The sequence below is a fragment of the Poecilia mexicana genome, unplaced genomic scaffold, assembly GCF_051168715.1.
Source record: "Poecilia mexicana isolate PSO_F unplaced genomic scaffold, ASM5116871v1 scaffold_8, whole genome shotgun sequence".
Lineage (NCBI taxonomy): Eukaryota > Metazoa > Chordata > Actinopteri > Cyprinodontiformes > Poeciliidae > Poecilia > Poecilia mexicana.
This window is the reverse complement of record NW_028263377.1, coordinates 6,705,789-6,721,241: the sequence shown is the minus strand read 5'-3', so window position 1 is coordinate 6,721,241 and position 15,453 is coordinate 6,705,789. Positions and strand designations below refer to the sequence as shown.

General features: G+C 38.9%; 1 protein-coding gene across 1 annotated transcript in view; it reads right to left on the bottom strand.

The window, feature by feature from the left end:
• LOC106927644 (microtubule-associated serine/threonine-protein kinase 1-like) overlaps positions 1–12,960 on the bottom strand; it is a gene marked incomplete at its 5' end in the record, with an annotated part of 34,756 nt that extends 21,796 nt beyond the window's left edge. The window contains 3 exons of the mRNA XM_088008129.1: positions 2,681–2,756; positions 3,908–3,996; positions 12,863–12,960. Of these exons, the coding sequence (XP_087864255.1) occupies positions 2,681–2,756; positions 3,908–3,996; positions 12,863–12,960 (263 nt within the window). The remainder of the gene's footprint in view (positions 1–2,680; positions 2,757–3,907; positions 3,997–12,862) is intronic.
• Positions 12,961–15,453: the final 2,493 nt, after the last annotated feature.

The following is a 15,453-nucleotide window of genomic DNA, read 5'->3' as shown; positions in this document are numbered from 1 at the left end:
AAACCTCAAATTTGTAACAACCTCAGATTGTGCACTGCAATAACGCGACACAAAATTACGCAGCAAACAAACGAGTTATTCCAAATGTGGCTTTTCCGCGGAACCTCTCTGTAGTAAAACAAGGACAGGCCGCTCATTTAGTGAGCTTTCAGTCGAACAGTGACAGGCAGGCGGGAAGATTTGATAAATGAGGATGAAGAGTTGCAGTAGTAGCAGCCGAGCTGCTAGCGTCTCCGCTGGCAGCTCCACGTCTGACCGAGAGCAAACGACGACGGTCGGTGTAAAGTAGACTTCCTTATACACGTCTCTGACTTCAGAAAGCGTCTCGGCGTGCTCTCATTAAAAAGTTTCTTTGCTCATTCATTATAAGTCTGCCTCCTTCTTATTGCAAAGTGTATTGCTGTGTGTGTGTGTGTGTGTGTGTGTGTGTGTGTGTGGGGGGGGGGGTTACTGTCAATGTCTTATTTATATGTTTATATGTTTAGTTTAACTACACATTGGAGTCTGGTGAAACGCAATTTCAAACTTCTGTGTTAACCCAGCTACATAGATCTTTGACAATAAAGTACACCTGACTTGACTTGAAGTCACTCAACTTCCAGTACAAAACTGCGTGAGCAACAGCTGCCATGTATAGATTTCTACAACGAATATCTATTTTCAAACTGAAAAATGTGTCAAAGAAATTTCACTACACATCTGGTACAATGTGGGATAAAAGGCTCGATTTCGTTATCTGAGCAAAAAAAATAAAAAAATCAATTCCAGAAGATTGTTTACTTGCTGACACGTGTTTGTGAACAAACTGAGCTCAAACACAAAGAAAACATCAAACCGGCAGCATCAGATTGTAACTGTGGCAACGCAACAATCAAATTATGAAGATCACTTTACAAAGTAAACTTGCTAAATTCATGTAAGTGTTGAATTAGAAAAGAAAATATTTTAATGAATCTATGCTGAAACCACCAAATAAAACTGATTTGTATTCCCGTGATCAATAAACAAATATGCGGTTTCTGTGTTAAAATTAAAGTGTTTGCAAGAGGCCAGAAGTGGATTAGTTCACTTTTGCCTCTGTTTAGAAACACAGAGGTTCTTCAGCTGGTAGTTCACAGTCAGTGTGCAGTTCAGCTGCTGCTGCTCTGGTTAATATTTATCTACAGTAAGGGCCCTGCGGCCACCTGACACACCAAAACACCAATTTCCTGCCTTCAGTGTCGGGAATTTGAAGGTTGGAGCGACAAAGTCAGAGCATAAATTATAATGGTCCAGGCTGAAAACTGATTAACTGGTGTTGTCAAAAGAGCAGATATTATGTTTCTCCAGTCACAGTAATGTAACCTATTAATAATTATAGCTATGTAATAGTTTTATTTTGATATATAGACACATATTATGTGCACTTTGATTGAAATAACCCAAATCTGATATACAGATGGTATATAAACATCTGTTTGAACAGATTGTTTTAAAAAATGTTGTGATATTTTCAGTCTGATCTACTTGGTGGTGGAAGACTGTAAGGAAATCCGGAATAAAAACCTGCTGAATTTGGTAGAAGTTTTTCAGTAAACGTGCTTCTTCCTCAGGATACGATCACTTTTCGCCATTCTGCTCTTTATAGAACAACGCCTCATTATAGCTAACATGCTATCTGAACTTTAAAAAACTGCTTCCATAATTATGAACTACTTTGTGTTGGTTTATCACATAAAAGCTTCAGTTTCTGAAACCATGAAATCCACACCCCGAAGGCTAAGACTTTAGGGTTAGCATCAAAAAACGCAATCTATTAGCTCTAAATTTCCATAATAATGGTTTTTATCAATTACTGTTTGAGCTCAGTGGTTGTGTAGATCGGTTTGATCTACCAGAAAACAGAAAACTTGTTAGCAGGTATAGTTCTCCTTAGCAGATGCAGTTCTTACTACCATAGCAGGTATCGTTCTGGTTAGCACCGCAGCTACAGCTCTCTTTAGCAGGTACAGTTTCATCACCTCCAAAACCACAAAAACAACCTCTAACCAAGTGTATGAAACTGAACACATCACTATAATACAAGCACAATGACCATCATATTAATTTAATTTTTACTAATTTAACATGAGCCGTGGTTTAAATAAACCGTGATATGAACATCCTGACAGTAGTGTACACATAAATCCTGCTTGTCTCAACAGACTGAGTAAACACAGAGGTGCTGTGATTGTAATTGGGCGGTCCGGTCACACATGACTCAGCTTGTTGTGCTGTGATCACCTGCGACACTCCACCGCTAACAACAGACCAACACCTCTGGTCCAACGAGACTCATCTGATCCCCGGCTATTTTCTCTCTAAGCTAAACTGACTTCTGTCTCCCCTTTGTTGTTGTTTTTTTGCTCTTTTTTTTTTTTTTTTTTTTTACATATATCTGCTTCTCAATGAATGAGAATAAAATTTAAAATGTAGTATTTTGTGACCTCTATGTAGCAAATAATGATATTCTTGTGATATTTGGATCACAAAAACATCATGCTTGATTCTTTTCATTGTTTCATTTCATTGTGTATCATTGCATTCAGGAAAATAATAATAAAACAACACCGCCACCAAAGCAAAACAAGATATTTCTGCTACAGTGAAATCTAATTTTTGATGACATTCCAGTCTGATGAAGGGAACAGAAATGTCAGACCTTCTGGAGGAGGCAAATGAGAAGTGTGCGGGGTTGCTCGGGGAGAAGTTTCTGGGGCTGTCCAGGGGGCTGCTTCCTGAGGGGACAGCGAGAAAAAAGCAAACAAGAGTCAGAGAAGGTCACAGAGGACAGAGCAACGGGGGACGTTTTATCCTGTAACGCACGCTAAACCTGTGGATCAAAACGCCGATATGTCACGGTTGGTAAGGAAAGCTGCATGGCACAAAGGATTGGGAAACTGATGGAGTTTAAGACGCATATTGTTGATTTTTACAGCTCAAATTCCTGGACAAGATAGTCATAACTGTTGTTTTAATAAACCAGCGCATGTTCAAAAGCCATAAGAGACTGTGGTGTGATCGGAATATTAACAATATGATCCAAAGAAAGTGTCCCTTTTTTTTTTTTTTTTTGCAAACTAACTGGATTTGCTGAAATATGTATTATTGATCCGCTGAAGGACGGCATCACTGATCGATTTCACTGAGCCAGAGGGGATCAAGCTCATTTTCATTTCGGACCAAATCAAGTTCATGAATGTCCTCAAAGGGCCTGTTGTGGTAGAACATATTGATGAAACTAACAAACTCTCTCTGCTGTCACGAAAGTATAACATGACACAGATCATCTGTGAAACAAACTGAGCTTCTCTGCCTTCTCCAAGTGCAAAACTGGAAACAACCAATCAGTGCCAGGAGGAGGGGCTTAGCGCTGTCAATGAAGTTTGTGCACACGCTGGTCACAACCTTCTTTCCTGCCCTCCCCCTTGCTCTCTGCTACGCTACAGATTCTTCCCGATAACAGAGTCTACAAGGAAAGCTAATGCTAGTTAGCATAGCCACTGATGACGGCGGATAAACAGGTTTTCCTGCAAATACACATTTAGCCCCCCTGCTGAAGGAGAACATGTACATTTAGCTGCAAATACCCATGCTTGATTGACAGCACTAAGACCCGCTTCCTGACTCTGATTGGTCGGGTCTTGATCGAAAGCTATGCATAGCAGCAGGAGGAGAAGCTGAATATTTTCACACATAATCTGTCTTATACTGTCACAACATAGTGACGGTTTTAACAAATATGTAAAAAAAAAAAAAAAAAAAAAAAAATATATATATATATATATATATATATATATATATATATATATATATATATATATTTTTTTTTTTTTTTTTTTTTTTTAAATAAAAGTTACATCCTGCGGCTTTAAGGTCGTGAGCGTACCGAGGTGACCCGGGAGAGGGGAATGCGGGCGAGGCAGCGTTGGCGACGTGGTGGTCAGGATCAGACTCTTCCTGTTGCTCGTGCGACAACTGCAAAGAAAAAACAACAGGGAAAGGAAAACATGTGAAGTTCCACCAGAAGAGTTTAGTTGGGATATTTTTCTGAGCGAGCGGCTCGCTCCGAGACGGCAGTGATGAAGAGGATTTAATTTCCTCGCTCATTCCGGCCCGTCTCCTCGGAGCTGACATTACACACAGAAGAAACGGGAGGAGGAGAAAAGTGCAGGACGGAGCCTCTCTTCTACGACTTCAGCTACATTTATTCAACCAATCATCACATCAGATCTGCAATAATCCAACTCTCACACGCAGAAATAAATGAATGGCTCGATAAGGTAATTCATCTACCAAATATTGCATCTGACAAATGAGAAAATAAGAACTTTCCCAACTTATTTCATTATAAAGTGTATCATAAGTTAATATTTGCTTATTATTTTATGAAGTATTAATTTAGCATCATAGCTATTTAATTTTAGTTCCAATCTTTTTATTATATTCAATATTTTTCTATTACTTTCACATTGTGTTTATTTTGACATTTTAAAAAAAAACAACTGTCACATTTTCTTTTATATTTATTTATTTATTTAACTTTTTTTTAAGCAGGAGGGGAAGAGGAAATATTACAGGAGCAAATAAATCAATGTATGATTAAAAAAAATCGGAATGAATAGAGAAATATTAGATAAATTATGAATATAGAGAAAATTTGTAAAAAAAAAAAATGACAGTAAGTAAAAAAAAAAACGTATTCAATAAATATACAATATAAAAAAATTAAACTATTAATAAAAGAAAGAGAATCAATAATAGTTGACCCAAACTCTGTTCATGAACTGAGAATATATTTGTTTAATGGAGCTAAAAAAAATAAATAAAAAAAAAAACATTAAGAAAAAAGCAAACATGCAAAATTCTTTTTCAAGTTTTGGATCTAAAATGAAATTTTCTTGCAAAAAAAAAAAAAAAAAAGCTTACTTTTTTTTTAGATTTTTTATTTTTTATTTTCCCAGTAGTACTTTTGACTTATGTTTCAAAAGGTTTGGACGCCTCTGGAAAAAACAGGTAGTATGGATTCTAAGTATCTTCATCTTAGCTTCTTTAAGCTTTATAAACCTCTCCACGGAATAAAAAAAAACAAAAACCAGAATAATGCAGAACGTTAGCAGTGGAGCTACTCTTATTTAATGGATTGCCAACAGAAACCTGCTGAAAACCCACAGTGTCGTCCTTGAGTCAAATAATAAAATGATCTCAGAACAGCAGCAAACATTCAGACAGAGCGCTGCTGATGCAAGCTCCAAATTTTAAGCAAGATGCCCAAGGCCTGCTTTCCACCGGATAGTCAGTTAAGATAAAATATAAATAGATAAAAATGGCAAGAAAAGCACTCTGACGTACTTAGGAATGATTTGTAGCCCAGAGATCTGGACTGATTTAAGCAATAAAAAGATGGAGAAAGAGAGAAAGGCTTGTCTGGAACAAACAGGAGATTAAAGTTAAATAAACCAAAATGGTGGAGAGTCAGTAGAAAAAAAAAAAAGTTGTGTCGGAAAAGGTTAAAAGTGTTGCTTGTTCGACCAAAAACAAGTAAACATGGCCCAGATTTCCTTCTCCAGACCCAAACGGACCCATAAAGCGCCAGCTGTAGGAACAAACGAGCCTTAAAGAAGGAGAAGCTTAAAAAAAGAAAATCTGGTTTGGTTTGAAAATCAAAAAATTTGCTCATTTAGTTCAGTAGAAAAAGAGAGAGAGGGGGGATGTGGTGGAGAAAAGGAGGAGCGTTCACGTGACGGCTTGTTGCTACGCAGAGAGCGTCGGGGGAGACCGCCGAGAATGCCAACCAGGGAGCGCAGGAGGAGGAGGAGGAAGAGGAGGACAGGGAGGAAGAGGGCGAACACAAGAAATGATCTAATGGTGACACAATGTGAAACGGCAATGAAGTCGTCGGCATCAGGAAGAGGAAGCTGGCAGCAAAAAGGGTTTTGATTTTCCCCTCAGGAAATGAAAGAGTTTGAAAGAATAAACTCGTTTGTTCTGACTGCGAAAAGATTGGCAGCGACAGAAATAAGCAAAACAAAACAAGAAAAGAAAGAAACAAAGATGAGAACTTGGATCAGCTGATTGGGAACAATGCTGCCAAATCTTTACTGAACGTCCTCGTAACATGAGGACGTTCAAACAACAAAGAGTTACGGGAGGAAAATGACTCTTATCACCATATAAGAGTTTTATATCGGTCGATATCAATAATTACTGATTAGTTTTTTATTTTAAATATCTGAAATACTACTAAACTGGGGTGCTGTTATTTTGTATTTTTAAGCAGTTAAGAGAAACGGTGGGAAAACATGAAACTGATGCTGCGCAAGATACTCAACAGGTCGTTGCTAAGTAACCAAAAAAAACAAGTGAGTTAGTTGATGGGCAGGGCTGCACGGTGGCGCAGTTGGTAGAGCTGTTGCCTTGCAGCAAGAAGGTTCTGGGTTCGATTCCCGGCCCCGGTCTTTCTGCATGGAGTTTGCATGTTCTCCCTGTGCATGCGTGGGTTTTCTCCGGGTTCTCCGGTTTCCTCCCACAGTCCAAAAACATGACTGTCAGGTTAATTGGCCTTTCCAAATTTGCCCCTAGGTGTGAGTGTGTGTGTGCATGGTTGTTTGTCCTGTGTGTCTCTGTGTTGCCCTGCGACAGACTGGCGACCTGTCCAGGGTGTACCCCGCCTCTCGCCCGGAACGTGAGCTGGAGATAGGCACCAGCACCCCTCCCGACCCCACTGAGGGACAAGGGTGAAGGAAAATGGATGGATGGATAGTTGATGGGCCCGATCTTGCTTATAGGTGGCGGTGAGAGGTTGAGTAGGTAAAGCTTTTCTTCTGCCTACATCTCCCAGAATGCTGTGGGGCTCTGGATCGGAATATTCCGGAATATATTTTTAAGGTTATCTAACTGTATAATCACAGCTTGTGAAGTGTCGTTTGGAAATGTTCGGTGAAATAAAGTCCAGAATACAGTTCTTCTAATTAAAAATAAATAAATAATAAGGTATATTTAAGCTGCAATAAATTCATGGATTGTTTGAGCTGCTGCTGAATAGAAGTGGAGGATCTAAAGAGAGTAAGTATTGGTTTCAGTGTTGGGCTGTCACACTAAATAAATATTTAAGTTGAATAACTCTGAAATCAGATATAGCTTGAACAAAAAAAAAATAAAATTAGCTGTAACATATTATCATATTATAGGTTGCTCAAAGAAACTTTTTTTTTCGGTGTAGAAAAGAAAACAAACTCAGATGCAAACAGAATCTTGCTGGAGAGAAGAAGGCCTTTACTGGAAACATTAAGTAATGGAAGATCCTGTGCGATCCGCCATTAAACGCCGGGCTTCTCCTGGGGGAAAGCAGCAGCACTTAGTGGGGACACACACTTTAACCTGATGGAGACGCACCGGCCTCGCTTCGACCTCATTTGGTTTACAGCTAACTGCTCGGCTTGTTTAGTTAAAGTGCAGGAGTGTTTATGAGTAGAGAATGTGAACATTTAGCTTTTAGGTGTGTGAAAGATCTGTGGCAGACACACACACACACACACACACACAAAAGAAAAAAAACTGCATGAAAGTGATGTCTTTGTGTTTGTGCCGTTTCCACAGATGCACAGCACACCTGAGCCTCAGCACCCAAGGGACAAACACACACACACATGCATGTTTTTATTTTCTATTATAAATTTCTTTTTTGTTTTATACAAAATTTGAATTCTTTATTACCATTTCCAAACCAAAGTAATATCACCAAGCTACTTTGTAAAAATATTTACTTGGTGCAGGTTTCCAGATGTGTGAAACAAAAAAAAAAAACTTTATTTTTCCTCTAGTGTCCACTCATGTATTTGGCAATCTTCATATTATTGAAGAAGTTCAATAATTTTAATAACATTAAAAAGTTGAGAATTTTGTCAAGATGTACTGCAGAGGTGCAGAAGCTAAATTGTATATGTATTGACTAATTGAAACTAAACAGAAGCATAAGGTAACAATTGTGTGATAATGAATGATGACATTTCTTATTTTTTAAAATACTTTGATGGAACTGTATTGTGTTTTTATGTATTGTTGGGTCTTAGTGGATTTTATACTATAAACTTTTATATTTATACGTTACACTGTGTACATTTATGCTTCATGTTATTGCTGCACATAGATAAAGCTCAATTAAGGACAAACATTGCAAATGGAACAAAAGTAATTGGGCCATATAAAAATAAACTCATAAATGAAAATGGAAAGGGACTCCCACAGGTCACAGTGACTTTTGTTCCAAATCACGTTGGATTTGAACATCATTTCGGGCAGTAAAGCAGCTCAGACGTCCATGTTTCTGATCATGCGTCAGGCCACAGGTGGGCTTTAGCGATCTCTCACAAACCGGGAACAATGAAGTCACTCAGAAGCTCAGCAGGACATGCACTGGTGACGGAGCCAAAGAGGAAACCCCTGGAGCTTGAATGTCAGCTTTAGTTTCACATAGTTGAAACTTAAGTGATTAAAAATACAAGTTACACGTTGGTTAACGTAATGAATGTTTTTCATATTGCAATTTAAATTATGGTCACTACTTTTTTTTACCGTGTACCATCGCATAAGCGTCTCTGCGTAAAAGTCAGCCTTCAGAAAAATCCATCTTTTACTTGTTCCGTCTGACTCATGTAATCATTAGCTGACTGTTAATCGGTCAACCTGAAGCAGGGCCAGAAATATCTCTAAATGAGTCACCAAAGCCACATTTCAAGAAAATACTCTGCTACATCAATCAGAGTCAAACCAGACAAAACGTCAGAACTGGAGCCAAACGTTCATGATTACATATCATTTTAGCCTATATAAAAAAGACTCTGTTATGTGTTTCTATGTCTCACCCAAATCCCTGTGTACATTTGCAGATCCCTTCAGTACTGACAGCCTGTCACCAACCTACAGAAACTCTAGTTTTACTAGTTCCAGCTAAGCTAGCTTAGATGTAAACAAAGTCAACATGCTAACACATGCTAACACATTCACCAGTGTCTTCAAATTCACTCCAGCACCAGTCCGAACAAAACCTCCAGGTTTATTAGAAAATGTTGTTGACACAGACTGCACTTTATAAAGTGTTACCATTTAAGTTAAGTTATCCTCCTTGAGTTAACGTTTGTCAAAATGGATTCCTTGCTAAGCCTGCTAAGAAGAAAATGGTGGAGGTGGGAAGGGAGTACTGGAAAACAGAAACCTCGAAACAATAAAAAAATGTAAGTATTTTCATCCTTATCCAAATTAATTTGTTAAAATGTAATTTCTCAGTTTTGTAAATATTATTAGTAAAGTATTCAGCCCACTGTTGCATAAAAACGTCGCTCAACAAACAACTCTCACAGGTAAGCGTTGGAAAACCTTAAGAAGCCTCCATCAAGTGATGGAGTTAAACTATTTAACATTGTTAACTAGTTTAGAAGCTATTTCTGTAAACAGTAGAAAAAAGAAAAAGTAGCAGAGATATAATACCAGAGATAATACTAGCTAATAACCATTAGCTAGATATGCTAAAGTTAGCGACTGCTTTGGAGCTTCCTGTAAACTAAAGCCTATTTCACAGGTTATGAGTCTATATTTGTTCACATCTAGTTCAAAATCTAAGACTTTGACTGGTCAAACCAGAACTAGATAATTCCACCATGAACCAGGATATTTTTTGAATATAGGCTAGGTGAGTTGTAAAAAATGAAAAGCCTATAAAAAAAATGAAAACAGAAACATTTTTAATGCTGCTTTCCTCTTCCACTAACAACTTTACAGTCAGGCAAGCATAACAATCAGTTTTTATTTATTCACACAGTTTGATTTTCTCCTCAGCAGGTGTGTTTTTATGGCCATTCATTTAAATTAGGGAGCCATGAAGGACATCAAGGGCCACTGTGGTCCTGGAGGTTTGCCCCTCCTAGTTTATCTAATGTCATTGAATTTCCTTAAACAATAAACACGTTAGCTTAATGTTGACCAATGAAAACTCTGGTGACAATATGTACCCATTCCTAATTCCTTGGCAGTCAGTGAAAACAATAATGCTAAAAAAGTGATGTCATGAGTGGGAGTCTTTGCAAACCACTTCCTCTAGTTCATCATTAAACTGGCTTGGATGGATACCAGAAAAACAGCACTTCAGAAAAAAAGGGAGAAATCCACTCAACTTTAGAAAATGTAAAATAAACCATGTTTCCCACATCAACACTTTCAGACCTTCAGTAAGATAGTAGCAACTCAAAATCACATTGTTATAAGCTCACACACATCAGATACTCTCATCCTTTAGACTTCACAAGAAACGTACTGCTGCTTGACTTTCCATCTACCCAAACCACAAAAACAAAACAAAGATCCTCCCTATTAGATATCCCAGCCCTTTACGGTACCTTTTAGTGCGTCGGAACATGCTGCTGGTTGGATTTCTGCTGCGAATGTATCAAGGCACAAAACACAGGCGAAATTTCAGCCCGCTCTGACACATACGGTGGGTCCCACATCCTTTGGCGACTGCGTGTCTGAGCAAGTGAGTCCAAGAAGCAAAAGGTGAGGGAGGGAAGAGAGAACAAGAGAGAGAGAAAGAGGGAGTGCTGAAGGGAGGAAGGGTGGGTCGCTCTTATAGAAAGGAATAACAAAAGACAGCAGGGGATTATGGGTCATTTTATCCAGGCTCTGATGTACTTTTGCAATTTTTGCTTTCAGCTCAGTTAAAAGCTCTCACTGCAAAGCACCATGAATGAAGGAAGCAGAGTAAAGAGATGCTAGCTTCTCACAATGACTGAAGGGTGACTGTAGTGTGGATTGTTACGCAACAACGAGAAAGGGTTTGAAGTGATGGAAGATTAAGAGAGCATAGCTAATTGGGAGGTAGGCTACATATGCAGACAAGCTGTGAACGGCTGGGTTTACCCTCAAATGGATGCAGCCGGCAGACCGAGCGGGAGCCAACTCCACTCAGCTCATCCATAATAGAGGGCGAACTAATGGCCTCCGACTGAGGGAGACGGCATGTGATGAGCGGGAGAAAGCAGCATGCCCAATCCCAAATTAAAAGATGACTTGGTTCAAATTTTGTTGATGTTGTTTTTGTCCCATTTTCTTGCATTTTATTTTAAAGCACTTTAAAAAGAGAAGAAAAAAAAACAACACATTTGTTCTGGCAGATTCCTTTATAGACAATAACTTTGCAATTTCCATCCATGAGTTTTCAGCTGTTTGATGATCTTTGGAGGTATTTTGTAGGCTTGTAAAAACGAGGCCTTGTCCTACACCGTTTGCTTCGTCCACAGGGTCTGAGAAATGATTGCTTCCTGGAGGCGTGGTCTCTTTTGAGGTTTTAAATTGTACCCAGTTGCTAACATCTGCCCGTGATGCAGGAAATGCATTACTAACTCGATGCTAAGAAGCTAACTGGAAATTGTCTGAGCTCTAAGCGACCATCCTCCAGTGCTAAGAGAGAAGTGCAGATCGAATGAGGTGGCTGTTAATGTTGATGCAATATTTGGAAACATTGCCAATTCGGACTGAATGACTTCATTCACTTCCTACAGTTGCCATTGCTAAAACTACAAGCAGACTACAATTCCAAAACAATGTGCGAATAAACAGCTTTCATGGAACAGTAAGTTGTTTCTCAGCCATTAGCACATTTAGCAACGTGTTCAGAAGGTTGATTGACAGCGCTAAGACCCTCCTCCTCCTGGCTCTGACTGGTTGTTTTTGGTTGGAAGGTGGTACATATTTTTCAGATGGCGGTAGTACCTCATGGAGGAGGTGGATGAGATCGATCTTTTTGCAGATTATCTGTCTCATTTTATAGTGTCACCACATAGTGATAGTTTAAACAAATATGTAAGAAAATTATATTTTATAAAAATGACATGCTGAAGCTTTAAATGTTGAAAGGTGGCAGAACAGTCTACAAGGGTAGAGAGAAAGATAACACCCTTTACAGGCCTTCATACTCTGTGAAAAACAAACCTGTGTTATTCAAAAACAGAACAATAAAAGAGCTAACTTGTAGAATATTATCTACTCAAAACCTCCCAATAAACCCCACTTTAGAACAAGAAAATCACTATAAGTTAAGCTAATTAATCCTATTTATGCCTCATTTTTTGACTCATTGACAGACACAGCTACACATTACACTATCAAAATTAATTTGTTCATGTGTCCTACTCAAAAACTTATCGTTAAAACAAACTAGAATATTTAAACAATTCATACCTTGTCTCAAAAATTCACGGTGAGCTGCAATTCTCATTTTTTTCTGGAGCTTTTTCAATGTTTTCCACAAAGTCATTTTAACAAAGAAAGCATCTAAACTGTGGGATGCCTGTTTTAACCAATCCAAACCAGTTCAGATACATGACACTGCCATCACCGTGCTTGATGGCTGACGGCGTTTTTAAGTCTAAAAACTTCATCCATTCTATTATTGTTAATATTTAGAATGAAAACACCCAGAAAGGAGAAACAGAACAATAAAATGTGGGGAAAAGTAGGTGGGGGAAAAAAATGAAAGTGATGATGGATTAATAACCAATAAGCAGTGGATATGAATTATTTTCAGCACCATGGACAGAATCCACAGGTTTTAGCCGGACTTAATCAGAGTCTCACGCACTCCAGCTGCTCTTCCTCCTCATCTTCCTCGTCTTTCACACATGGACTACACACACAACCACCACAAACCTCAATGAAGCTCCCCAACAACGAAACAGACTCACACCGACACGCCAGATTCATGTGCTGCTTTACTGTTCGTGTCACGAAAGGAGAGGAGAGAAAAGATGACGCGGCGAGCGGGACAGGAAGTAAACAAAGGGAAAACACTCACCTGCTGTTTTTGCGCGGCAGCGGCAAGTCCTGCTGGCAGCAACAAAGAGAAGGAGGAGAAGAAAAAGAGATCAGGTGCGAAAAAACAACAACCCCAAAGTTAATTCATGTGAACATTTAAAGAAGGATGCAGCATTTCCTGGATGACATCATCGGTTGTTGGCAAGCTCTGCTAATCCACCTCATTTGCATTTGCCGCTCCTGTAAATAGGAATATATTACTTAACTTTGATACTGTCTATATCATTAGATGGAATTTGCTTCTCATTATTATTATTATTTTATTTTTGTAAAGTACATTGCAACACTAGCTGCGTTTCTTCCATTAGCCATAAATATGCTCAAATGGAAATTATGAAAATAAATGTTCTTAATGGAAACACAATAATAATAAAAATAATAATAATAATAATAATAATAATAAAAACACGTGTTTTGAGTATTGCACTAGGAATCGGCAGAATCGAAATAGATCTATTTGGCAAAACTGCAATGGAAACACTCTTTTCCGCGTCACATAAGTCATGTGATAAACAGCCGGATGTTATCACTGGAGAAAGAGTCGAAGAAGAAGACGACAGGAAGTAGTTGGGGGATGGTGTTTTGTTGTTTTTTCCAGACAACGTACAACAGATGTTCTGTCTGTGCTGCCCAACATCCCATCCTACCTTGTGACACTGCGCAGGCGCACAGCGATTTTACGTCGCAGGTTGCTTACTCAGCATGTTTCTACATCCTACCTGTGGAAGTTTTGTTTTGTCCGTTTTATTCAGTGTCAGGGGCAGCATGTCGCTCCAGCGCCTGAATCAAAGACGCCGACGTCTCGCGCCGGATAGATTATTAGCGCGAGCGTCATGACTGAGTTATGAATATGTATAACTGTTTACGTCTGTCATGATTTTTAATGACTTATCGCGTGTGACTGTCATTCTATTACTAAAAATTTATTTATATATATATATATATATATATATATACACACACACACACACACACACACACACACACAGAGATGTAAAAATGTGCAGATTTAATTTTTTTTTAAATGTTTTGATTGTTTATTAGCGCTCTTCTGTGCTTTGGAACAACCTCCTTTAATTATGGTTTAACACATACATTAAATAGAGTAAAATAAAAATAAATAACACATGCACATTGAGCCCTTCCAGTGTGTAACTCTGTTTTCGGTCCCCTAAGCTTCCTCCGCGGCAGCGCTTCAGAAATCAAAGACCTGCTGTGCCGTCGATGTCAAATGGTGATTGGACTGTTCGCGGACCGATGGAAATTGCTTCACAGTGACCCTAATCACCGAGAGCTACTCTGACAGCTCGTCCTGATTACTTCAACACTCATGTGTGACAGTGACACATTTTGTGTGGGAACGCAGATTTGTGTGTTTTGGTTCCTGACAGCGCTGAGTGGCTCACCACACCCACCGCCCCCTACATCTGTGGAGCTACAAACACACACCAGGAGGAGGACGGCGGGGAGTGAAGGAAGCTTATGATGGTGAAGTGGAAGGTAAAGGATACACCATTCCCAACATAAAAAAAATGTAAATCTGAAAAGTGTGGCTTATATTTTCATCAGCCACATGGATGAGTTTGTAGTTGAAACGTCAGTCAGATTTAATGGAGAGCAGATGTGAAAATCTGCTCTCCATCTGTGTGGGTTTGCCACACAGATTCTTGGTTTGAACTTTGACTTAAAATTTTAACACAGAACATATTTAGGTATTCTGTGGTGGTGCAGGGGTTAAGCACAACCCATATATGGTAGGCCTTAGTCCTCGACGTGGCTGTCGCAGGTTCGATTCCTGGTCTGGCAACCTTTGCCGCATGTCTTCCCCTTCTCTCATTGCCCACTTTCCTGTCAACTAACTATCAAATAAAGGCCACTAGAGCCAATAAATCTTAAAAAAACACAGAACATATTTGATGTAAACAGTCCCTATGTAGCTCTGACTGCATGTAAAGGGCTGTTATTCTACTTGAGAGTGAACCTCCACCCCAGTCTTAAGTCTTTTCCAGGCTCCATTCGTCTTCTCCTTTCAATTAGCCTACAATACATACAGCATAGAGAAAACTACCTGAGAACACGCAATAGAGACAAAGACAGACAGAAACAGAAGAAGAATCAAAGAAGTTTGTCAGAATGTAACAAACGCAGCTCCACTCCTATCAATCACTCATCCCAGAAGATCTGCACTTGACTCACCCTGCGGTTACAACAAGCGACAAAAGTGGGGAAAATTAAACTACTGAGGCAAAAGCAGTTTAAAATAATATGTCAGGTTTACTTTGGGTTCAGGCTTCTAATTAGAGTTCAGTTGTCGGATCGGATTCGCACACAACATGTACGGGATCGGTTTGGATTTGTTTTTTTCAGATCCAATCTGAACTCTGCTTCCTTGCCTCTGATGCTGCCACTGTCATGTTTTGTACTGGATTTTATTTATGGGTATCAGTAAAAATGTGGCTCAACACAGATTTTTTGAATTTGTAAAATCTATCACCCAAAATTCAAATAAAAATACATAGTTTTTTTTTTTTTAAGCAAGACAAGATGAGGAAAAGCTCAAATGCTTCACAC